Here is a 25236-nt window from a genome sequence, read left to right as displayed (position 1 = left end):
AAACTCTTCCCCAAAATGTCTTGAGGTTTTGACCTGCAGCCTCAGAGCAATATCTACAGGCTGGGTGTTACCTCGATGTAGCATCACTGTCCTAAGGTGCTCACCTTCAGCGCTCCATAAGAAGCGCAGGGCGTGGGGGAGGGGACGCAGGATTGGAGGCCAGGGGCCGCAGCTCCCCTTCCCAGCCTGATACTAACAAAGCCTTGTCGTCCCTGACCATTCTCCTCCAGTGTTGTAAATCCAGAACCGTCTCCCTATGTTGTAAATCCCATGTCTGAACTATTTTACTATTGTAGCCAACCTTTATGCTGGAAGAGACCTGTGTGATCCCAGGGCCACACCTGGCATCTCACATGTCCATCTCTAGAACTCCTTGAAGGGTGAGTCCCTTGTCTCGGGCTGCCCAACCGATCATCCTCTTAGCTTCCCAGACCAGGCCACAGTCAGGCAGTCCTCCGGAATGACTCTGCATCCCACAGCCTGGAGCTAATGATTCTGTATAAGGGAAGACATTTTGCACTGGGTCTTCCATGCCACTGCCCGTCACTGGCCAGTTACCTGCAGATAGGCCATGGCAGGTGTAGTGTCTCCCAGGCTGTTTTCAAATTTTCAAAGCTATTCAGTATAAGGTTAGGAGACAGGGCTTCACAGGGTCAGGGACAACCTGTAATCACTACATTCCTGCTGGCAGTTTCAACAGAGTTCACCTAGCACCTGGACCCCCCACCCATGTCCCCCAAAGCTGCACGGATGTCCACATTCCCCAACTCTTATTTGGTCTCATGCAGACCAGATTGTTCAAGCCTTGTCACCCTCCCTGTAGCAGCCAGCAGCCAAGGCCCAGTTTGTGTCTTCTTTGTAATACCTCTTGTCTTTTCCTTTTCCTTCCCATTCCTTGTGAGAATTTAGCTTAGAATTCCACAGTGAGCTGTGATGCGGTAGAAGCCTGCACGTAAACTGACAACATCTGAGAAAGAAGCTACTTCCCCTAATTCCACCTAAAATGTGCTTGCTCTGCACCTGTGGCAGCCCAGAATCCCTGCAGATGGTTAGCTCGGGACACGGAATTCACCTTTATCCTTCTTGGCTGTGAGCCTTTGCTTGTAATATCGTGTGTGTGTGTGTGTGTGTACATCTAAATGTGGACTTTTGTGCACAGCCTCTTCCTGCTGGCTTTGCAGGACTTTGAGGTTCTGGCATGGGGGAGGGCATGGCTTGTAGGCAGGTAAGATTCTGCTGTGTTGGCCTTGCCCTATGGTGGCCTGGATGTGCCACCAGACATGGTGATCTGCCTGAGGACAAGCAATGTCTGAGCTGAGTGTCCTGCATCTTTATATAAGGCACATGCTAGGTGCTACAGGGATGCCTAAAAGTACATAGGGGTCCTCACCTCAGGGAGTCCACCTGGTTAAAAAGGGAAGAGCAAGCTATCAGCATGTGCCCACAAATAAATTCCAGATTAGGACAGTTTTCAATAAGTCGATAAAAGAATTTGCCAGCCAGCATTGTGTTGGGTCCCAGGTAGAGGATTACATGGTTATATCTAACTGTGAGGACTCATGGTCTGAGTTGGGAGACAGAAAGAAACTATTCCCCATGTGATGAACACTGTTAGTGTGCAGGTGCACCAAGGGGACTGTGAGAGCCTAAGACAAGACTGAATAGCAGCTGTAATTCTAGCTAGGAATGACCTAGCCTAAGTGCCAGGCATTGTGCTGTGCACAGTGTATCCATGCCTCTCCCATAAAGCTCACAGTTCTTCATCCTTTCATCTCTACCACAGCTTTCTAGGCAGAAACTCAGTTTCTTTTCTTTTTCCTTTTTTCCCCCATTGGAAAGGCAGATTTACAAAGAGAGATCTTCCATCACTAGTTCACTCCCCAAATGGCCACAACAGCCACAGCTGAGCCAATCTGAGGCAAGAATTCAGGAGTTTTTTCCAGGTCTCCCACATGGGTGCATGAGCGCAGGGTCCCAAGACTTTGGGCCGTCCTCCACTGCTTTCCTAGGCTATAAGCAGGGAGCTGGATGGGAAGTAGAGCAGCAGGGACACAAAGTGGCACCCATATGAGATGCTGTGTTTGGAGGTAGAGGATTAGCCATTGAGCCTCTGCACCTGCCCCAGAAAACCCGTTTCTTTCCGGTGTTGACATTTGGAAGTTGAAGCCCAAGGAGTTAAGTAGCAAGTTCTTGGCTGCATGGATTCTTCCAAAAAGAACCAGCAGTGCAGCCCCAGTCTGCCTAATGCCAGGGTCTGATGGCTGCTGTGTCTGCTGGCTCTGCCAAAGGGGTAGACAAGGAGAAGCTACACAGCACTAGGTTGGGTGGTAGGGAATGTCAGGTGTTGCAGGCATGGGGACAGCAAGTGAAGGGTTGGGAACCCACTCACTTGGAATCCAGCATGTCCCCGACAGCTGGAACAGTTGAAGGTAGCTTTGGAGGAGGTGGGCTTTGAGCTGGTCTTTGAGGGGCAGCCTGGAGATCCCAGGGTTTCAGCATAGGCAAAAATCAAGAAAAGAGCGGGGCCTGGCATGGTAGCCTAGTGGCTAAAGTTTTTGCTTTTCATGCGCCAGAATCCCAACTGGGAGTCAGTTCTAAACCCAGCAACCCCACTTCCCATCCAGCTCCCGACTTATAGGCTGGGAAAGCAGTGGAGGACGGCCCAAGGCCTTGGGACCCTGCACCCGCCTGGGGGACCTGGAAGAAGCTCCTGGCTCCTTTTTTTGGATCGGATCAACTCCGGCTGTTGCAGCCACTTGGGGAGTGAATCAGCGGATGGAGGATCTTTCTGTCTCTCCTCCTCTCTGTATATCTGACTTAATAATAAATAATATATAAATAATAAATAATATTTTTTAAAAGAATGAGAAAAAAAAAGAAAGAAAAGAGCTGGCCTGGCTCTGGGAGAAAAACGGAAAGGATGGGAGCATAATGGGTTTGGGAGGTCGTTTAAATGTAGCTGTGTCGGGGGGACAGTAGAGCAGGGTCCAGCCATGCTGTCTAAACTCATCGTTCCCCTTCTAGCTTATGCTCAACTGCAGCCACACCAGCTCCTCCCACAGCCATCTTCCAAACACCTGCAGTCCCAGTTTGTGATCCAGCAGCAGCAGCAGCAGCAGCAGCAGCAGCAGACTTTGCCACAGCAGCAGCCACAGCACAGCCAGCAGGCACGGCCTGTGCTCCAAGCCCACGCCCAACCCCAGCTCGCCTCGGTCCCTCCCAGCGTGGCCCTGCAGTCTAGCTCTGAAGCCCATGCCGTGCCTCTAGGACCCATTACTCCTACCCTGCCACTCCAGTGCTCCGCTGCCAACCTGCACAAGGCTGGCGGCAGTCCGCCATGCCACCCTCCCACGGCAGATACGGGGCCTCAGAATGGACATCCCGAGAGTGTGTCCCACACCCCTCAGCGCAGATTCCAGCACACATCAGCTGTCATCCTACAACTGCAGCCCACTTCACCCGTGGTGAGTAAGCAGCTCCTGAGGTCCAGATGGGGAGGCCCCAGCTCAGGCAATCCTAGAGCCCCCATTTAGAGGTGTATTTGGGCAAGACTGAGTGTTGGAGTCCTCCGTGGGCAATCCAAAAAGGGCAGGAGCTCCCTGATTGGGGGGGGGGGGTGCGGGCAGTGACCAGAGACTCTCCTTGCCTGCCACCCAAGCTCCCCAGAAATGGGGGACAGATCAAAGAGCACCAAGGTGATATGTGAGATCATCCTTGTCCTGTCCCTCATAGCCCCAGCAGTGCGCCCCCGATGACTGGAAGGAAGTGGTGCCTGGGGAGAAGAGTGGGCCAGAGACAAGAACTGGCCTCTCACCACATCAGCAAGCCATTGTCACTGCCGTGTCTGGTGGCCTGCCAGTCCCCAAGAGCCCTGACACCCAGCAGTCCCCAGTTCATGGTAAGAAGCCTAGTGGGGCCTTTTGGGGGAAGGGTAAACCAATGCAAGCCCAAGGAGGCAACAAGGATGCTTAGGAAAGGGGAGGACATGAAGAGATGAGCAGGGCAAGCAAAATAGTATGAGTGGAAAAACAAAGAGAAAGGAAAGAGCTAAAGGCCAGATCTGTGTGGGACGTACCTGGGCGGGCAGGGGGGCAGGCTGACATGCAGCTGTCATGATTCCCGTTTGGAAATGTGGCAGGATGGACGCCAGGCCTCCAGGATAAGGGAAGCACTCAGGCAAAACCCAGAAAAGAATTCCAGATGAGCTGAGCCCACAGAAGGCACCTCTGATGGGGCTGTATTCAGCCCTGGGATCCCAGTTCCAGGTGCACTGGTCCAAGCCCTGGGTTTCCGCAGACACTGCTGGCAGCATCCCCTTGTTGGGAGAGGCACCGCAGTACATCGCCTCCTGCAGGATCCATTTGCTTTACTTCTCCTCTCTTGGCAGCTTGCACAGCAATGCTGGCCCAGATCCTGGTGACAGTCTGCACCATGGATGGCCTGCACTCGGCGGGGCGAGGCAGTTCCGGTCATTGTGTTAAGTATGCACGGGAGGAAGCTGGGAGGAAGATCCACCACAGAAAGTCTGGAAACTGAAGAAGGAAAAATGAAATGGGGTAGAAAGGTCAAAGAATAGGGGCTGGGATCAAGAAAAAGGAGAAGCAGACAGAGAAAGAATGCTTGGAAAACGAGGATGGAAGGCAGGCTGCAAGTTCTCTGGGTGCTGGGAGTCGTGGGGGACCTGGACATGCTCTAAGTATCAGCAAGTTGCTCTTCAGGTTACGCCAGAACCTGCTCTCCCAGAACTTGCCACCACTGGTTGGGATTCCATCTTATCAGTTGTAGCATTGTCTGCCTCATAATCACTTTGCATAGACAAGTAGACAGTTACCAGGTCTGCTGCTCTCCCTCCTGTTGGCGGGGGTGGGGGGGTGCGTGGGGGGGGGAGAGGCGGAGGAGAAAGAAAGAGAGAGACGAAGCTGCCAGTCCCTCATATTTCCACCTGTTACCAGTGACAGGTCAGGACCTCCATCCCTACCAGGCTGGTTGGTTGGTCATGCCTGTCTGGTCGCATTCTGTTCATCCCTCCCCCTAAGGTGTGATCCCCAAATTAAGCAAATTGTTCCAAAAACAGGAAAAGCCATTTGCCTCTATTAACCTGTTTACTGCTTGGGCCTGTTTCTCCCTTTTCACCTTCAGGCAGGGGGAGGTAAGTAGGCAGGAATTAGGAATTTGTCCCACAGCTCCCTAAGGGAGCCACTACTGGGTTTGTTTTCCACCCTCCACAGGACGGATCAAAGGCTTGGAGGGGGTCCGGTCACCAGAGGGAAAGGGCCACCCCTCACTGTCCTCCTGCACCTTGTGTGCCATCGCCCCACATGAACTGCTCAGAACTGGAATCTCGGGGTGTTGCGTCACCTGAATTCCAGGCACTTGGGCTTAGTTTATTTTTTTTTTTTGTTTGTTTGTTGGTTTGTTTTTGAGGTCTCCTTTTATAAAACTATTATGCCAGCTCTCCCTTGGTCTCAAATTTATACTTAGATGCAAACTGTAATTCATTATATCTGCTAAATGTTATCTTCTGGATTTAGCCTAGAGTTCTAGTCTAGAAAAACAGTTAACATTCTCCGAGCCCCCTCTGCCAGGCTCTGTGTATGTGTTCCAGTCCTGATTTTAATCTGCATTAACTCTGAGGATGGAATTTTTATTATCATTTTTAATGTACTTTAGATTGACTTAAAAGGCAGAATTAGAGCAAGAGGGAGAGGCAGAAGGAGAAACAAATGTTCTATCCTTGGTTCACTCTCCCAAATTATTGCAAGGACTGGGGCTGGGCTGGACTGGGCCAGAGGCAGGAGCCAGGAATCTCCCATGTGGGAGGTAGGGGGCTAAGCAAGCACTTGAGCCATGCTCCACTGCTTCCCCAGGAGCATTAGCTAGGTCACAAGTGGAGTAGCCAGGAACCGAACTGGTGCCTGTATGGGGGATGCTGGCACCAAAGCACCAGAACTCCCGCCCCTCGTATCTGCCTTTTAAAGAAGAGCGAGGCAGGGGTAGAATAAGTGATAGGAAGGGAACTTGTATGCCTGGGTCCTTTCCTGCCCCTCCTCTGCTCAACTCTGCCACCCTCAACTGTCTCTCATTTACCAACTCGCTGGTAGAGGCACCTGGTAGGACCTGCCGCAGGGGCACGTCTGGCCTCCAGGCTAGGGGGAGTGAGCTCTAAGCCGAAGTATTTCTTACCTAACAAGCCCTAAGTGACAAACCAGGGACACGTATGCAGCACGCCCCGCCTTCCGAGAAGTCCGCGCTGCGCAGTAGACAGGGCCCGTGGCGCACCCTGCGCCCAAGCGGGAAAGTTACTTGGTGACTTGGTGTGTACCCCGCCTGCCTCTGCGGAAGGATGAGAGAAGCACAGGGGGCGTCACCGTTGGATCTGAGATGTGCGTGGCGCAGAGAGACTCGAGGTGAGTATGTTCTAGGTTGCCAGGAGATAGAGCTGCCTCCGTTGGTGCGGGGGTCGGGGTGGCGATTGGGTGGATTTCAGGTAGGATATGGCATTTCCTGTGGCACAGGCATGGGCCGCCGCCATCACCGCTCGAGTAGGCCGCCATGTCCATGAAGTCATAAGAAGGCCATTCATTGCAGGAGATGCCGAATTCTGACTTCAGTGTCCACTGCTAAAGGCCCAACCGGGCACAGCCATGCTCACCCACGTTGTGCTGCCCGCAGAGACCATGGAGGTTTCCTGTCCGGTCCTCTGCTGCCCACAGTCTGGTCCTGAAGGGTAGAGAGGCCCCAGGAAGGCAGCGCTGGGTGGGGCCCTGTAGCTTTCCTGGAGGGACCACTAGGTCAGGCTGGTGGCAGCCAAGCGGGGCGCCTTCCCAGAGCAGAAGGGGAGGCTTCCCGGTCTGCTCCTGTGGGAAATGCAAATCCAGGAAATGTGGACAGGTGAGAGATGAATATTCACGAGAAGGGAGACTTGAGAATTTTCAGAATACCAGAGGGGAAAGAAGGGCGTGGTGGAAGAGAAGCAGACATTCCAGGGCAGTTGCAGGGCCCAGCAGTTAGGGGACTGTTAGGATACTTCAGAGGAGCGGGGTTAGACTCCCACCTGCGGCTCCCGCCAGGCCCCCCACAGTTCGAACAGTTGGGTCCCTGCTGTTTGTCTTCCCTGCGCCTGCCTTTTTGTTGCAGGTGGGGAGTGACCCAGCAGGAGGCAGCTTTCAAATTTCTGATTAAAGACAACAACAAAAATCTAACGTAAAACGGTGAAACAAGAAAAGGGGACCTTGTGGGGGGACTTCGGACGGTGGCAAAGCCCAGAGAACAGAGACGCTGGGAGAGCAGAGGCCAGGATCGGCTAGCAGGCGGTTCTCGGGGGTCACCTGCCCCGGCAGCGTGCGTGAGGCCCGCGGGGTGAGGGTCTGTGCCCCACTGCAGATCTTGGGCAGCCACAGCCCACGCAGCGTGTCCCCTGGAGTTTCAGGCTAGCCTGGCGCGTTTCCCGGGCCCTGCGGGCAGCAGCCCTCTACTCCTTCAGTTAACCTTGCGGAGCTCGCGGGGCGGTCCAGCCGGTTGTCGAAGTGTGACCGGGTCCCTATGCCGTTCCTCCCCTACTTCTCCACGCCAGGGCCATTGTGAACTGCCAGGGTGGCTGCGTGCGCCCTAGGTCACTGCCTGGCAAGGCGTCATGAACTGCTTGCTCTCCCCCGGCCTTCGCAGGCCTGCACAGTACCCAACATGGGGTCAGGCTCGCCCGGGACCCGCCGCCGCCGACGGCGGCTTCGCGAAACCGAAACCCCCGCCGGCCGCCCCACGGGGCCTCCGGGAGCCTCGGCCCGGCCGCGCGGGGAGGGCCTCGGCGGCACAAAGGAAGCGCGCGGCCGGGCCTCCCCGCCGGCCCCGCCCTGCCGGCCGCTGGCCCCGCCCCACGGGCCGCCGGCCCCGCCCCGCCGGCCGCTGGCCCCGCCCCGCAGCCTCTGGCCCCGCCCCCGGCGGAGGCGGCCGCGGGAGCCGTCCCGGACGCGTCGCATTGTCTCCGCGGCGGCTGCAGCCCTTGAGCGCCCGCCGCGCGCGCGCGCAATCCCGGCCCCGTCGCCCGCGCCCCCGCCCCGGCCTCGCGCCCCCGCCGCCCTTTGTTGACGCCGGCGGGGCCGGTGCGTTCGGATGCGCCGCGGCAGCCCCCGGCCTCGGCTCGGAGGCTCCCGGCGGAGAGGAGGCGGCCGGCCCGGGCCCGGGACCCCGCGCGAGGCGGCGCCCGGCCGAGGGGCTGCGTAGGCCCCGCCCGCCCGGCCAGGCCCAGCCGGGCCCTGGACAGGTCAGTGCCGGGGCGGCGGGGAGGGTTCTGGGCAGGAGGGGGCCGCGCTCGTCGCGCTGGAAACGGGGCACCGCCCTCTGGTGCCACTCGCGGCCGGGCCTACTCTTAGCCCGCCCCGCCAGGCCGTGCCAGCCGCGGCGCTCACCCTCCCAGCGTCTGGGAGGTGCCCCTGCTCCTCCGGCTTGGCCTTTGGGGGACCTTGCGAGGCGCCTTGTGCCCCTCAGCGCGCCTGAGCTCCCGCGTGACCCGCGTACCCCTCGGGCCTTGCACATCATGATCTCTCGGGAAGTGGCCTTCCCGGGACCCACAGCCACAGAGGGCAACCCTGTGCTGGGAGCGGGGCTGCTCGGGTCTGAGGCGCCCCTGGCTGCGCCCGCGGAGTTTGGTTCTTCATTGAGTTGAGTCTCCAGAGGTTTTTATTGGCTGGAGAGGGACAGGCTGTGCCATACTGTGCTCTCTGCGTTTTCATTTTCTGTTCCAGATGAAGGTATGCTGTCGTTGGTTTTTTCGGTTAACCTGGGTGTCCACAGCGAGGAAAGATTTTCCTAAGGCTAGGCCGCACACCAGGGGTAGAAGCTACGGGTGCCTGGGCACAAGTTTGTGCCAGTGCCCAGCCCCACAGGACCAGCGAAGCAGTTTGCACTGATCTGCGTTCACTTCTCGTCAACTTTGCCTCCCAGCACACTGTTTCCGATTTACAAGTGGGTGACAACTCTGCCCTCAGATATAGCAGGTGTTGGGTCCTTAATCCCCTCATTAACATGCGGGCCCAGAGGATTCCTGGTGGAAAAGCTATGGACCTAAATCCAACGGGTGTCCGCAGTGTTTCTAGGACAGCCCCGATTTAAACTTCCCAGTCCCTACAACACAATGTAATTAATGAATAAATTTAATAAATAAAAAAAAACTTCCCAGTCCCAATGTCCTAAGAACCTGCGGGTCTGGATTTTGAGTTGTTTTGTGGAACCCTAAGCTCCTGGCCTTTTCCAGCCACTTGGCTCAGGGGCATAACTGGGAAATCTGATTCTCACTCACCTGGGAGCATGCTTTCCCCTCCTGAGTCAACTGATATGTTGTAACTGCCAGGATTTCTAGGTCAGAGTGAACATTACAGGCTAATGAAGCACGGCGATTCCTTCTAGCTCTTACATTCCACACACACACACACACACCCGCCCCTGCCCACCCCAGTCTCTTACTCTGGCCCAGGTCAGGAGAACTGTGGCTGGGCCTATTGGTTGGGGTTTCGGTTTTGGTCAGAAGGGATGTAGAGCTTCCCGTGCTTTAGACCCTAGACTATGTAAGGAAAGTGGTGGTGTGATGCTTCCCAGCAGGAACTATGGGCTCCAGACAGACTGCTCTCATTGTGGTGTTGTGCGGGTGCTACCCCATGCCCCAGAGAGGAACTTGTAGGTGACCGTAGCACATAGTCCCTCCCCCGCCCCACGTGTGGATATCGGAGGGAGGGGGTATTCGCACTTTGGAATCAGTACGTACAATCCAGCCCCTGCCAGGGGACAGGAGCTTCTGTCTGGGCCTGGCGCAATCACAAGGGCTGGTTTGTCTCACATAGGGTCTGGCAGATGGGGAGTGGAGCGCTCTGGGCACCTGCCCCTTCCAGGCCCTCTTGGGCACGGGAACACCCTGCCTTTCAGCCCACACAGCCTGGGAGGAACAGATGCCTTTTTCCCTCTCCAGCTTTCGTCTTGAAAAAGTAGGTCGCTTCTCAGTCCACTTGCCCTTCTTTCTCAGTTGCTCTGTTATCAGCAGTCTCCTGTTTTCACTTCCCCAAGTCCTCACGCTCTCCCTGGCTGGTGCATAACACCCAAGGGTGCCTGAGAAGCGTGGTGTTTCATCACACTCCTCCCAGTCCTGTCTGCTTCTCTTCCAGGTCGGGCTTAATTTTTCATTTTCCTTTGTCAAGCCCAGCGATGGGTGCTGTTTCCACTCCCCACTTTCCCAGGGATAGCTCTGGGCATCTCTGGAGTTGTTTGGTCCCCGGAGCGTCTCAATGGAGGATGGCCTCCGAGGGAAGGGCCTGCTCTGCTTTCTCAAAATAGAGACTTGCTAGCCTCGTGGGGTGTGTGCTGAGGTCCCGCTTCCTGCCACGGGAACCCCTGCCCCCAGCCATGACCCTTGTGCCTGTTCCTTGCTCTGGCCCAGCCCCAGAATCCACTCCTTTTCAGACCACATCCTTTTTCCTGCCTTATTCATTTCCTGTCTGAGATGCTTTGGATCCCGTTGGTTCTGATGTTTCAGCGGGAAAGGACGTAGACTGTAAGTGAAAGGAGGGTAGATGATGGTCTGTACCTGAGCTGTTCCTACCTCCGGCCCGGCCTGGCCTGTTCTGGCACTGTTGTCCTTTCCCTCACCGTTCGTGCTGAAGGACACAGGAAACAGTCACTGCCTGTGGATTTGGAACTCCTCCCACGTGCCGGGGCATGTCTTTTTACAGTATGCTGTCTGCTGGGAATGCGTGGAGAGCATGACTGACCGCCTGGACCGTTTCCTCCCTGCGGTGGGGCCTCATTCCAGGCATTCAGCAACCATTTGCCTAAGAAAGGTCAGCGGCCTCCCATCAGAGTCCACTTTGATCTGGTCTGGGGCTGACAGCCAAAAGACAACTAAACCAGGGCCTGGGATGGTGGTTCCAGTTGCGGTGCCTCTGTTGCATGTCTGACACTCACCAAGTATGACGCTGACCGAGGGCTTGTTCACTCTGCTTGAGTGAGTCATTCTGAGTGTATCGTCGACATTCTCCTCAGCTGTTCCATATTTAATCTTCAGCCATTTGGTCCCACCCACGTGAAGATTCCCTTCCAGAGACCACTAGAGATGAAAGTAAGAAGTCTTGCTAAGTGGCAGTTTCTTCATTTTGTTTGTTGCGTGCCGTTTTGCAGTTGGAAGATGATGATGGTGTTTTTCTGTGGTCATGAGGAATCTGCGGTAGAGAGAGACTTGTGCACCCTTAAGGTGACCATCCTAAAGAAAGGTCCTGTGCCTGAGCCTGCCAAACCATCCCACTGCCACAGTGGAAAAGCTGTGAGACCACTGCTGACGGCGTGATGTGGCTCGCTGTGCTTGGGGCAGAAAGCTCTTTCCGGGAGCTAGCACCCCACCTGATGGAGCTCAGAGCTGGGTTAAAGGGCTGAGCACAAAAGGACTTCTGTTCCAGTGTCTTCATGGGACCTTCTCTCCCGCCAGTTTGCTTCCCAGAATGTCCCCAGTGAGCAAGGCTGGACCAGCCCAAAGCCAGGAGTTTCATCTGGGTCTCCCACGTGGACAGCGCTAAGGCATCTTCCACTGCTTTTCTCAGACTATTAGGGAACTGGATCAGAAGTGAAGCAGCCATGACTCAAACCATTGGCCCTCAGGGGGTGCCAGTGTCAGAGACAGCATCTTTCAGCTCAGTGCTGACCCCATATGGGATGACTTAAACCACAACATGATTCACTGGTTAAAAGAACTTTAAGTAAGTGTAACAAACTTTTTTTAAATTTCATATATTGGGGCCCAGTGTGGTAGCCTAGCAGATGAAGTCCTCGCCTTGTAGGTGCCAGGTTCCCATATGGGCATCAGTTCTAATCCTGGCAGCTCTGCTTCCCATCCAGCTCCCTGCTTATGGCCTGGGAAAGCAGTTGGGGACGGCCCAAAGCCTTGGGACTCTGTACCTGTGTGGGAGACCCAGAAGACACTCCTGGCTCCTGGCTTCGGATTGGCTCAGCTCCAGCTGTTGCTGCCGTTTGGGAAGTGAATCATCGAACAGAAGATCTGCCTCTCTGTCTCTCCTCCTCTCTGTATATCTGACTTTCAAATAAAAATAAGTAAATCTTAAATTGTTTTTTTCATATATTGGAGAGCCAGATAGAGAACACCTCCATGCATTGGCTCACTGCCCAGATACCTGAAGCAGCCAGAACTGGGCTAGCGCAAAACCTGGTGCCAGGCACTCAGGGTAGATCTCCCATGTGAGTGACAGCAGCCCAGTTGGCTTAAGCCATTGGAGCTTCCCATTGGGGTCCGCAATAGCAGGAAGCCAGGAAGAACAGCCTGAGCTGGGGACATAGGCGGCCTGACTACTTTCTTAACAACCAGGTCAGACGCCTGCCCAGGGACTATCCAGTCATTCACAGCTCACGCAAAGGTGGGTTTAAGCATCGCTTTATTTATAGTTTTTTCATTTTTAATTATTAGCTACATTAGAACACTAATATTTGTAGATTCAGAAGCAAATCGTCTTTAATTCTACATCATGGGGATTTGGGGATTTGCTAGGAAAATAACTGTATGCTTATCAAAGATAGCATTGTTTCTATTGACTTGGGCTGTTAGAGTCACTGTAGAGTTATACAGTTAAGAATGACTGGTTGTGAGCTGGCTTTATAGCATAGCGTGTGAAGCTGCCACATGTAACATTAACACCCCATGTGGGTGCTGGTTCAGGGCCTGGCTACTGCACTTCTAATTTCCTACTAATGACTTTGGAAAAGCAATGGGAGATGACCCCACCTGTTTGGACTCCTTGCTGCCCACCTGGGGGACCCAGATAAAGTTCCTGGCTCTGGCCTGCCAGGAGCTGGCCATTGCAGCAATTCATTTTTTTTTTTAATTTTATTTATTTTTTATTTTTTAAACATATTTTTATTGCATTTCATTTTTTTAAAATTAATTACATTGCATTATGTGATACATTTTTTATGCACTGGGATTCCCCCCGCCCCTCCCCACACCCTCCCCCCACGGCGGATTGCTCCACCTTGTTGCATTTCCATAATTCAAATTCAGTTAACATTCTTTCATTGGAGGTATTTACCAAGCATAAAGTCCAGCATCTTATTGTCCTGGTAAGTTCAATGGTTTGTTGGTGAGACCATCTCTGGTCTGAAGCTAGAGCCGGCAGAGTATCATCCCAATCAATTAAAAGCCCCAACATAATATTTCCAACCATTTACAACATTGTGACATTAATTGACATGGTATTGATTAACTAATATGTTACTAGAAAAATGCAGGTTCTCAACCACAACCTGTGACTTCTTCATAGACATTTCAATTTTGGTTTATATTCAACCGTGTTCTATACACCTTGAAATGGCTTAGATTGCTATTCAGCTGTCTCATGCCTATTTTAATTTTAGTCTTTAGCAGTTTATAGCATTGAAGCATGTTTTCACTGAACCTGGCTGTTTTTCAGGTGGTCTAACTCTATAATTCGAACAGGATATATGTCAACTGTTTAGGTGAGCTTGTTTAGGAGGGGTGTGCAGAGAAATCTTCCATACCCCAGTGAGGAGTAACTAATCTTTGTGTCCCACCCAGTGAGTTATAAGTGCATCCCCGCTGACCGTTTCCTGTCTGTTTCTAAGCTTTCCTTGTTGTTCTCTGTCTATCTATTCTAGTTTTGTTTGTTTGTTTGTTTTGAGGCGTTTCTGGAGCGATTCTGATGGTCATTACGAGGAGACAGGGTAAGGACCCAAAATTGGAAGCAGACAAGGACCAGAGAAAGCTCCTCTCCCTAGTCCCGAAGGAAATTTACTGTTCTGTTTCTGCGCACCGCTCAGGGATCCTGGTTGTTGTTCCAATGACCTTGGATCCTGCAAGGCTGGATTTGGGCTTCTTCCATCCCATGTGGTAGATCCAAATGGGGGTGGGTGACCTCAGAGTTCTTGGTCTCCGAAGGCACTCCATTTCCCCGTGGTCTCCTTGGCAGTAGGGATGTAGTCCTCGGTGATCATACTGATAGTCCTTGGTGAGGATCTAGGAGTCTTCAGGTTTGGAATAAAAGCCTCCTTCTGTCCGCCTGCTCCACTCTGGGGACCCCTCCCCATTGCAGCAATTCAAAGCGTGAACCAGCTGGTGGAAGATATGTGTCTCCAGCTCCCTGTATAACTCTAATTTTCAAAATAAACAAGAAATATATTTTTTAATTCTAATGATTAGTTTCAAAAGAGCATATTCAGAGTGCAGTGTATCTTTTAAAGAATAAAGCCAATTCGAAAAAGACAAATCTAATGTTTTCTTTGATAAGTAGTAGTTAATGTAGAATATTAAAAAAAAACTATGTCTAAGAATGAAACTGACATCTTAAGATTTGATTGTTGCCTTTAGCCCTGTCTGCCCGCCTGTGAAACACTGGTCTTTCTGCTTTTCACTTGTTGAACACTATGGCTTGTGGTGCCTTAAGCTGGTGATCAGAAAGTAAATTAGAAGTTTGTCATTGCAGAAATTAAAGGAACAAGCAAAGGAAAGAAGGAGGGGGCATTGAGGGAGGGAAGGAAATACGATTATTTGGTTCTGAGAATTGTACATATGAAATATACAAATCCTCTTTAATCTTAATGGAAACTTTTTAAAAGAGTGAAGAGTTACCAGGAGTCCTGGGAGGCTGTCGAGGTTCAGCTAGCGAGAGTGAAGAGCTACCAGGAGTCCTGGGAGGCTGTCGAGGTTCAGCTAGCGAGCTTGCGTTCCTTCCCCTTGCCACTTGTTGTACCTAGTGAGGAAGGACGTGCCCCTGTGCTTTCAGTGTGCGATGGTGTTTTGGTTCACTGCAGTCCAAGAGAAAGGGGCCTTCTTTGTGCATCTGCTGAGATGATCGTTGTTAAACACAGATCGCCAGAGTTCCAAGATGAATCCAGATGGTAAAGGGAGCCTCAGTGTGCCATGATTTCCTTTTTGTCTTTTTTTTTTTTTTTTTTTTTTTTGAAGATCTGTTTATTTGTTTGAAAGGCAGAGTGACAGAAAGAGAGAGATCTTTTATCTCCTGGTTCACCACTTCCCAAATGGCTGTTAACAGCCGTGACTGGGTCAGGCAGAAGCCTGGAAGCCAGGGTTTTCATCCGGGTCTCCTGCATGGGTTGCAGGTCCACAGCTCTTGGGTTGTCTTATTATGCATTCCCAGGTGCATTAGCAGGGAGCTAGATCCGAAGCAGAACAGCGTGACTGGAAGCAGTGCTCTGAGATGGGATGCCAGCATTTCAGGTGGTGGTTTAGCATGCGGCACCACAATGCCATCCCTCTATCATGACTTATCTCTGAGACGTAAGCAAATGTCTGTTTCCTGTATGCTGTTCATCTTAGCATCGACATTTATTATTTCTGTTAAGACGTAACTATTGGATGCCGTCATAACTGGCTTTTCGGTAGAGTTGGAGGTCCGCTCCTGATAGTGAACACTGCAACTGCTGGCAAGAAGATGGAAGTTCATGACTACTCTGAGTTATTTTTAAAGCTAGGGTTGCACTGCTGCTAGGACGCAAATGCTATATGATTATCCCTCGTCACTGATCTCTTTAGAATATTCAAAACCAACTATACTTGGCCTAAATCCACACAGCTATATCAAGACATTTTTATACATGGAAAATAACACTTTAAAGCAAAATCAGTATGAAGCAGATAATTTTTTTTAATTACTGAATTGTATTTGTAGGCCTCCAGAGATAATTATCTGTATGTTCTCTCAGTTGACAGTGGCAGAGGCAGCTGTTTGAAAGCTCAGACCCTGGTTACAAAAAGTGGGAAATAGTGTTTTCCAAGAACAGAAGTTAGCAGTAGGATTGATTTCCAAGATTAGTATTATGTATAATGTATAAATGCAGAATGTTCATGGGAATATGAAATTAAGAGTAGGAGGTTTTTGGTGATGAACAGGGTTGGGCCAGGCTGAAATGGAGTGTGGAAATCTATCTGGATTGTTCATGTGGGTGGCAGCCATCCACTGCAGCCTCCCAGGGTGTGCATTAGCACAAAGCTCAAGTTGGGAGAGGAGCCAGGACTTGAAGGCAAACACTTCAATATGAGATGCAGACAGCCTAAGCTGCGTCTTCAGTGCCAAATGTCTGCCCCCGGACTCAAACCTTAATTCCTCTTTTTCATGAACTTTTGAAGAACACCCATATAGTCAAAAAAAGTGGGGCTTAACACTCCCTCCTGCAAACCCACATATCTGAGAATATTAGTGATCCTGTAGTTAGTAATCAGAAAAAATAAGTCATGAAGTTGGGAAGCAAGGCTGCCTGCCCTTGTCATCGGCCTGAAGATAACAAAGTGATTTACTAAACGTTTTTAGATGTCTTTTGTAAATCCCTAGGAATCCTTGTTCCAGGAGTTTATCTTCAGCCTTCTAAATGGATTTCCTTTCACAGGCCAAGGCGATACAGGCTTCATCAGCTTACTCTCTTCTAGGATTAGTGATTCTTGTGTTTGTGTCAGAGTTCACCAGCTTGCTGGCATCTCAGATTGTTCTGCGCCACCTGCCCAGTACCCAGGGACCCTGAAAGAACCATGTACAAAGGAAATGTGGCATTTTTCTGCTTGTCCTTTCTAGTAGCCACTGTTGCTGTATTGATACTTTATTAATTAGCATTTTATTAATAATGTTGCAGCTGTCAGGTTGAAGGTAACAGGATAACAGGGTGTGGTATGACTTAGCAGCTGAGCTGTTACAAGTTACCAGTTGTGTCTCAGAGTGCCTGGCTTCTGCTTCCAGCCTCCTGCCAGGGCGGGCTCTGGGAGGCAGCAGGTGATGGCTCAGGTAGTTAGTTGCTGCCCCTCATTAGGAGACCTGGATGGAGTTTCCTAGCTCCCTATTTGACCCAGCCTAATTCCAACCATCACCATGGTAGGTGTTTGGAGAGCCACTAGATGGGAACTCTCTGTCTTACTGTCTCTTTTCTTTCTCATTAAGTGAATATTAATTGATGAGAAGAAAAAGAGGTGACAATTCCTGACTTGAGCTCAGGAGTAGGACAGGGCAGCCAGAGTAGGTCAGGACATCTGGGGAAAATGAGAGTTGCCTCAGTTTGGGCCAAGGAAAGACTAAGTGCTGCTCCCCTGCTACCGGTCTGTAAGAAGCCAGGCTCAGTGCGAGAGTGGCATTTGGATGGCTCCCTAACTTTTCTGGGGTCTCACAGACATTGGCACTCCTGTGACGAGTCCAGGCCTGTTCCACCATGTGGTACCTGCATTATCTTACGTAATCCCCACCTCACCATATAAGACAGATAAAATACCCCATGCCACAGGCAGGGAAACTGAGGCCTGTGACCTGCTCAAGCATTACAAGCTGGGATCTCATCGTGAATCTAATCCCAAAGCCGCTGTTACTGGGTGGCATGGCCAAGCATGTTGCATGCAGAAATGGACGGACACTCACTGTGCCCTGGCATGCCAGGCTGCGTGGTTCTCCACCTTCCCGCCTTACAGAGGAAGAAACTACCGCTCAGAGCAGATGTCAAGTGCTTGGTGCCTCACGTGTAATCGGAGATGAAACCAGAGAGCCTTTCCAGCAGTTAGACATTGTAATGTGATGAAATTGTAACATCTGCCAGAGCCCCTGGGATGGGAGACTCTGGGAGCCCTTGACCTTGCTTTGGATGTCGCCAAATCATCCTGGCTTGGCAGTATCTGGGAGGATCATGAGTGTCCTGGCTCCATCAGTGTTGTGGTGCTCTGTCAGGAATGACCCTGTGGTCCTACAGGTGGGGCTGTGTTTCATCCTAGGCACCCCTTGTGTCTTTCAGAACTGGCTGGGCAGGGACACGCAGGACCGCAGCTGCTTGGAAATCCCCCATTACTCCTGGTGTCCTGACTGCATGGGGGAGGGGCAGCTGTTCCAGCCATTGAGTCCTTCCTTCCTAGCTGGGGGTGGCCTCTTGGAAAACGTTCAGCTGTTGACAATTCAGCTTATGTACACTTTAGCTGGGGATTGTGAGTGAGTCAGAAGGGCCGGCTCCCTGCCTGTGCCCCAGAGACAGCAGGAAAGTCAGCTGTATGGTAATGGCTGCCGGCGTGGGAGGAGCCACCCTCACAGCAGATGCTGAAGAGCCAGGAGCTGGTCTGCCGTCCATCCAGTCCTGTAACCCAGACTCTGTCAGGTGACTGTGCATCGTCACTGGAGCAGGACTGCAGTGGCCTGGCCCTTCAGGAGCCCCCGCATGGACCTATCACCTCAGCCTCTAGGGATTACAGAGCTCACCACTCTGCTCGGCAACATGACCCCCAGGGATCCTGTCGCTGCTGTTTGTTCCTTTCTCTCAGTTTAGAGTCTCCTCAGGGCAGGCTGCCCCGGTTTGCAGAGCTGAGGAACCTGGTCTGAGGGGCTGGGATGATAGTGTCCCCGAGCTCTGAGGGGCCAGGGCCCACTGGGCATCCTGCCTGCCTGCCTGCCTGCCTGAACTCGGTCCTTGCAGAACTGGAAAGTTAGGAGCTGCTGGTGTTTCTGGCAGCCGCCTCCCTGTGCACTGAGGACCCCTCAGGGCCTGCAGCAGCCTATAGCTTGCCCACCCTCAAGAGCTCCTTTAGTGGATGTTTTACAGGCTCGTGCCTGGATTCCAAAATGCACATGTTCACACTCACAGCATGAACTGGGAATTCAGGCGTGATCTGTGCATAAACTTAGTGTAAAAATCCTATTGGGGAAACTGAGTCATATTAAACCATAGCATTTTCGAATTAGGGACACACAGTGTTAATGGTGTGTTTAGCAGTGCCGAGTTGCTTGTAGGTTCTGAGGGGCTGTGTTCATGGATCCCTTCCTTGACAGGTCAGCAGTCCCACTTGCCTAGATTATCTCACCATTCCCAGTCCGTCTGCTCCAGAGCGCATGTGCCTCTGCTCCAGAAATGTCCCCAAACACAGATCTCTGGGCATGGTGGTTCCCTGCCCTGTGACTGAAGAAAACACAGCCCTCCCTCCACCTGAGCAGCCCCAGGAGCCCTGACCTTGAGCCATGACCTTGGGTGGATTGTCCTCCCTCCCAAGCAAAAACAAGATGTTGAACTCAGGACCCTTCCTGTTCCAGCCCCTGAGAGTGCAGCCACTCTTCACCCAGCCTCCACCGCACTTGACCTCTGCTCCTAAGTTGGGAGGAAAACAGTCCTTATCTAAGGACTAATTCACAGTAAGGTGTGAATGATTGCAGTTTCTTGTTAGAGAAAAGTTGTTAACCAGCTGAGTCTTTAAAACCAGCCCAGTCTCTAATTAAATGGCTCTGCCGAGGGAGGTCCCAGGATAGAACTGGAACTTGCCTGTCGCTTTTCTCCTCTAGCTCCTTCCCCTCCTGTATTCCATCTTCTCCCTCCTCCTTCCTCTTCCCTCTCCCTTCCCCTCCCCTAGCGTTCATGAAAGCTCTTGCCTGCCTCAACTCTAATTTCTTTGAGGTCCCAGGTGGCCCCCAGGGCTAGGTGTTGTGCCCTCAGCTTACTGTGTTTATAGTTTGGCATGCTGCCCCCGCCAGGGGCCCGTCTGTCACCTGGATCTGCTGCTGTGCACCCTTAGATACGGTTTCATGGGCGTGTCTCGCAGTGCGCTGCTCGGGCGCTCTTCTCAAAGTGCTTCATCGCCCACAAGGCAGGGCCTGCTCGGGGGTGGCTCTGAGAGGAGATGCCAGGCTAGGCGTTCTTCAGGTGACCTCATTTCCCCATCTGTGGAGCAGAAGTTACCTCAAGAAAATGACCTGTGCAACATGGTAGCGCCCACCGTGTTGCCTTAGATACGCAGACTTCCGCTAGCTTGATTTCTCTTGCTGCCCAGCAGGGCTGCTTAGAAGACTCACACTCCAACACTGTCTGCTTCTGCTGTCTGCAGAATGTGGAAGGCACCAGAGACCCGCCCCTGGCGGTCCCCGTCGGCTCCTACCCAGCTTTTCCCACCCGGCTGAACTGCGCTCAGTCAGGGCAGACGTGAACCTGTGCACACCATCAGAAACGCCTGTTTCACATGTTGGACCTGAACCGTGCCCCAGCATACCTGGCAGTTCTTATCCCAAGACACTGGTTACAAAGTGGCCGGGTTCTGCAGCACCAACACCAGGCTGACCCCTGGCTTGAGCTGTGCCCCTCACACCTAGCAGCTGATCCGGAGGGCAGCTCTACCACTGCCCCATCAAGGTGTCTGGCTTGGGCACAGGGCATTTGCTAACTTCCAGCCTTCTATGGCAGACATCATGCTGTGTGTCACCCCAGAAAATCACCACTGAAACAGGAAGCAGTGACCCCAAGAATATCTTCTTTATTCTGGACAGGTTCCCAGAAGTGTCCCTGTTGTGGGCAGACACCAGCCTGGCTGCCCTCAAACCACCATAGCCTTAGAAAGCAATTTGCAAATCTTAGTTGATGCCAGAGAGTCTTGTGGGCAGTGACACTTACACCTTGGGTTCTGTGCACTCCAGTCTGACAGACGTCAGGCACCTGTCACATCTGTCACCATATCTTGGGTATTAGTTTTGTCCCTTGGCACTGAGGTTGAGCTGCTCCTTGGGATGCTGGCATCCTACATCAGCATACCTTGGTTTGAGTCCTGGCTCTACTCTATCCCAGCTTCCTGCAGGTGCACACCCTGGGAGGCAGCAGGTGACAGCTTAACTACTTGGTTCCTTACCCGGCATGTGTAAGGTTGAGTTCCAGGCTCCAAAATACAGCCTGACCCAGCCCAGCTCTGGCTATTGGCTGCTATCTGGGTAGTGGCTAACAGATAGATGATATCTGCCTTGCATATAAATAAAATTAATTGTTTAAAAATTAAGAAGGTGTATGGAGCTGAGTCACAGCCTCTCTGCCCTACTTAACAGAGGTGAACAGTCCCAAGGCAGATAACTTCACAAACAGGAGCCCAGAAATGGGCCACCCAATGCGACCTCTCTCTTTTACCCTGGGGAAGGGGTGTGTTGCCAGGCCAGCAAGTGAGCCCAGAGAGGCAGCCTGGAGGTGGAGAAGCACGCCGTGCAGGACACCCTGGCTCAGGTTGTTTTGTTCACTCGATCTGAATGCTTGGCGCCTAGCCGGTCAGCTTCCACTGGGGCGAGATTTTGCTCCCCACCCCCAGCCCCTCTACTTATGGCATCAGCTGCCATCTCCCTGTCTCAGGTGCATTTGAGACCTGTGGGAATCCCTGGCCAAGAAAACTGAGTAAAGAACCAAATTCCAAAGATAGGGGATTTCTTTGTCTCTTTGATCTGGCCTGGGCCAGCAGGGCAGGTTTCTGCAAGTTCACTGTTAAGCTGCTTTCCCCCAAGCAGGCCGCAAAGCAGCCTGGGAGAGCGGGAAGAAGATTAAATTAATCTCAACTGCTGAGCTTGGCAGGGGGTAGGATTGTGTTTGGTTGTTCTAGAAATAGCCCTAACTCCTTTGTTACTAAAGCAGATGATGAGCTATTGGCTTAGGCGATGAGTGTGAAACAAAATAGCTGTGAACTTGGTATATTCACCAGACACTTTCCCCGCCTTCCCTTCCCTTGCATTCTTTCTCTCCTGGGGTTATGAAAAGCCACTTTTCTAATGTGGTGGTGAAAGGGCTTATTCGCTTCTCTTTCTCTCATCTGAAGGCTTTGCTCCCAAGCACCAGGCACTGGCTCTGTGCTGGTGAATCTGTTCCCTGGAGTGCTTGGCGTGAGGAAGGACTGCCCTCAAGAGTTCCCCCGTTTGGCATCAGCATTCATAGGCACAGATGAGAGGTGGGGAGCAGGTAAAGAGCCCTAACAGGAGGCGAGGTGTCCGAAGCCCTTGGGTGACGCGTGCTGGGGGGCCGGGGGCCAACTCGCCTCCTCCCCAAGTTCCGAGGAACTGAAGGGGCTGTGTGTGTCATTTCCTTCTGCCTGTGCTCTCAGGACTATTTAAAACAAAACAAAAATCTTACGTACTAGTTCTCTCTTTTTTTTTTTTTAGAAAAAAATAAATCTGGGTACCTGATGTTAAAAAAGATGTAAGCAAGAAAGACCTAGGGTGATGAACTTGCCACTTGCTTTGTGAGATGTTGTTGAAAGAGCAAAGGGGGCTTGACTGGAAGGCGAGAGCTGCTCTGGAGTCATGAGTGGCTCTGCTTTATGACCACAGGAGCATTTCCTGCTGTTTGTCATCTCATTTGGTCCCCTCTGCAACACTGTAAGGTAGGTATTAGCATCCTTATTTTATAGCCCGTGACACTGGCTCGGCAAGGGACAGGGATTTGTCCATAACTCACTCAGTGACAGCAGCCTCTAAGCGAGGTCTGCGCCTGGATTTTTTGCCCATTAGACAAATCCAGTTGGCCTTAGTTCTCTGTGATCTTAAAGAACAGAATCAAAATAATTAGGTAGAAATTAACAAGAAGACAGATTTTTGGCTCAAAGAAAGAACTTTCTAATTGGGCTGCCCAAGGTAGGAGCAAACCACTAAAGAGGCAGTGGGCTCCTTTGTTACTTGGAGGTATTCAAGCACACACCAGAGAATCACTGGGCGGGTGTGTTCTAGTGAATGCTCACGCACTGGTAAGAGATTGGACCCGGCATTCCAGCCCCACAGTCCTGCGGTCTGCAGCTCATTACGTTATCAGGGAATGTTTCCGCTCAATCCTAATGAGATGGGTATAGACACCGTCCAAAACCAGAATTTCAGCTGTCATACTAAACTCTTAATCATAATGATGTTGATTCATGTAGATTATATTTATCTTTGCAGATTTAAAATGCTTTAAGTAGCAAAGAATAATATAATTGTTAAGGCTTAAGTATTTAAAATAGAGAAATATAATTTGGCTGATTGTATTATTTTTTTTTAAGATTTATTTTATTTTTATTACAAAGTCAGATATACTGAGAGGAGAGAGACAGAGAAGAAGTGGAGCTGCCGGGATTAGAACCAGCGGGCATATGGGATCAAGGCGAGGACCTTAGCCACTAGGCCACACTGCCGAGCCCCAGGCTGATTGTATTATTAACTTAGCCCTCCTAATTATCCATAAAGATTTCCCTTTTTAAGTTTACAGACACTTTTATAGAAAAGATTGGTTCCAAGAGAGAAATTTTTCCATATCTACAGAAAAGACAATGCTGTTCGAAATATTTTTCAAGTAAATATAGACATTTCAGAGAGATTTCCTAACTTGATGGTGTGACAGTGTTTCATAGAACAATCAAACAAGCCAACTAGAAACACCTCCTCAGGGACGTCTCTTGGCTGGCCCCTGCTCAGCTCTGAAGTTTTGTTTGCTTGAGTTGGGGAGGACCAAAGGCTAAGGGCCCAGGGCCCATCAGATCTCATTAGAAGGAATTTGTCCTGAGCCCCCCACTGCTAGTAAGAAAATGAGCTGAGGAGGCCAAGCCCCTTGTGACCCAGTCGTAAACCTCCCGTGCAATGTGTCATGTTTGATTCCTGCAGGCTGCCCAATCAGGCACATGAATTCTTTCTCCATGGACGAGCTTAAAACTTTAACCTGGAACAGAAGCATCTTCACATAGAAAGTGTAGTACAAAAGTCACTTAATAAATGCACTGAAGTCATTTTTGAAGTGCTTGTTGCATGCACACTGTTGGATTCGGCTTAGTATTTGATAAGACTTCTTGCCACACAGAGGGGTCAGTCTACGGCCCTCACTCTTGTCTTCCTGAATCTCACACCCCTGAAGCAGTGAGGCAAGTCCGCCTGTGCCGCCATTGGAGGTGGGGAGAGGAGGCCTGCGAGCCAGGCTTGGCCATGTCCAGGTTCCACGCCACACCTTTGGGAGCATTCTGCTGGGTCTTGTAGGGAAAAGCTATCAGGCCCCTAGAGGAGCCTTGGGAAGGGGCTGCAGAATGGGGGAGCGGGAGGAGAGTTGATGTGTTGGGGATCACACTGGGTGTGGAGCTGAGAGCAGGGTAAGAAATGGTAAGAACAGAGTGGTAGCAGCAGTGTGGAAGATGCAGCCTTGCCTGGCAGCTTCCTTGGTGGAGAACTGAAATATGCGCATGTACAGCTCTTGAGAGAGCCCAGGGAACCCGCCTTGGAATCGTTCCATCCATACAGTAGTGTTCACTCAGATCCAGCCCCCAAGTTCCCTTGGCAATCATTTCTGGAGTTCAGTGCTTTGATAGTTCACTGGGCTTGACTCTCCCAAGAGACTAGCGAAACTTCTCCCTCCAACTCCCATTATGCCCTAAGCGTAAGCCTGGCTGAGCCTCTCATCTGGTTGTACTAACTTCTCACCCTAAAGCTGACTGGTACCTTGCTTGACCAGATCCATGCTGCCCAAAGTTTGTATACCATTGAGACAGGATCCTGGCTGCCTGGCTCAAGGCTCCCAGCATGATGGGGGCTGTATGGATGGCTGTGGGCTGCCTGGCAGCACCATGGCAGAAGTGACAAACCTTATGCTGGCTGGTGTAACCAAGAGACTGTGCCGCCTGTAGACAGATGGTCGGGGAGGAGCCTGCCTGGTTGGCATCGCCCTTTGACTGCACAGAAAAGGCCAGGCATACCCAGAGTCCATCTCGGCCTGGCCTGTGGTTCTGATCTCGGCCTACTTTGTTCTGCTCTCCTCCTGCAGAGACAGGGCAGGGCATTGTTCATGCACTGACCGACCTCAGCAGCCCCGGCATGACCTCAGGGAACGGAAATTCTGCCTCCAGCATCGCCGGCACTGCCCCCCAGAATGGTGAGAATAAACCACCACAGGCCATTGTGAAACCCCAAATCCTGACGCATGTTATCGAAGGGTTTGTGATCCAGGAGGGGGCGGAGCCTTTCCCGGTACGGACTACTTCTTTTCCCCTCTTTTTTTTTTATTTTTTTAAGTATATCTTAGATGTGTATTAGAATATTTTTACATTTCCATGTAACATTTCTGAAAATGTAAACAATTTGTTCTTTGCTAATTCCCTCTCCCCAAAAGAATGTCAGAGCCATTTCTTTCTACAATTGTGTATGTTTGCAAAGGTTCAGAAGGGGCTTGGGGATCGGTAATGATTGGCAGGGCCCTAGCAAGAGGTTGCCACAGACTCACCTGTGTCTCTCTGGTGACCTGTGACCCATTGGCTAGAAGGGAGCTCACTTGATGGAACTGGTGAGAGATGTGGGACTTGGTGAAATCAGATGTTCTTGAGTTGTGAATGCCAAAACTTCCGAATGGGAAAACTTGAGCTAGATAGAGAGCAGAAAGTAATGGCACAGAGCAGACTTCTCCAGGGATTGCTGGAACAGGGATGCGGCTCAGGGTTGGCGCCTGCAGCTTGCTTTTGGTGAGCGGAGC

At 51.6% G+C, this 25236-nt stretch overlaps 1 protein-coding gene across 7 annotated transcripts in view; it reads left to right on the top strand.

Annotated features, from left to right (window-relative positions):
* PHC2 (polyhomeotic homolog 2) overlaps positions 1–25236 on the top strand; it is a 116576-nt gene that overhangs the window by 81313 nt on the left and 10027 nt on the right. For 2 of the 7 annotated variants that reach the window (XM_004591602.2, XM_036494419.2), the window contains exons 8-10: positions 3025–3464; positions 3733–3898; positions 24535–24737. In XM_004591602.2, coding sequence (XP_004591659.2) covers positions 3025–3464; positions 3733–3898; positions 24535–24737 — 809 coding nt within the window. Of the gene's footprint in view, positions 1–3024; positions 3465–3732; positions 3899–6253; positions 6408–6867; positions 6892–7976; positions 8261–8370; positions 8748–21920; positions 22142–24534; positions 24738–25236 lie in introns of those variants that run through there. The other 5 variants (XM_058678606.1, XM_058678582.1, XM_058678589.1 and 2 more) reach the window with 5 other exon arrangements.

Source organism: Ochotona princeps, chromosome 2 (genome assembly GCF_030435755.1).
Source record: "Ochotona princeps isolate mOchPri1 chromosome 2, mOchPri1.hap1, whole genome shotgun sequence".
NCBI lineage: Eukaryota > Metazoa > Chordata > Mammalia > Lagomorpha > Ochotonidae > Ochotona > Ochotona princeps.
The sequence above is the reverse complement of the archived record's forward strand: the minus strand, read 5'-3'. Positions and strand labels throughout refer to the sequence as shown.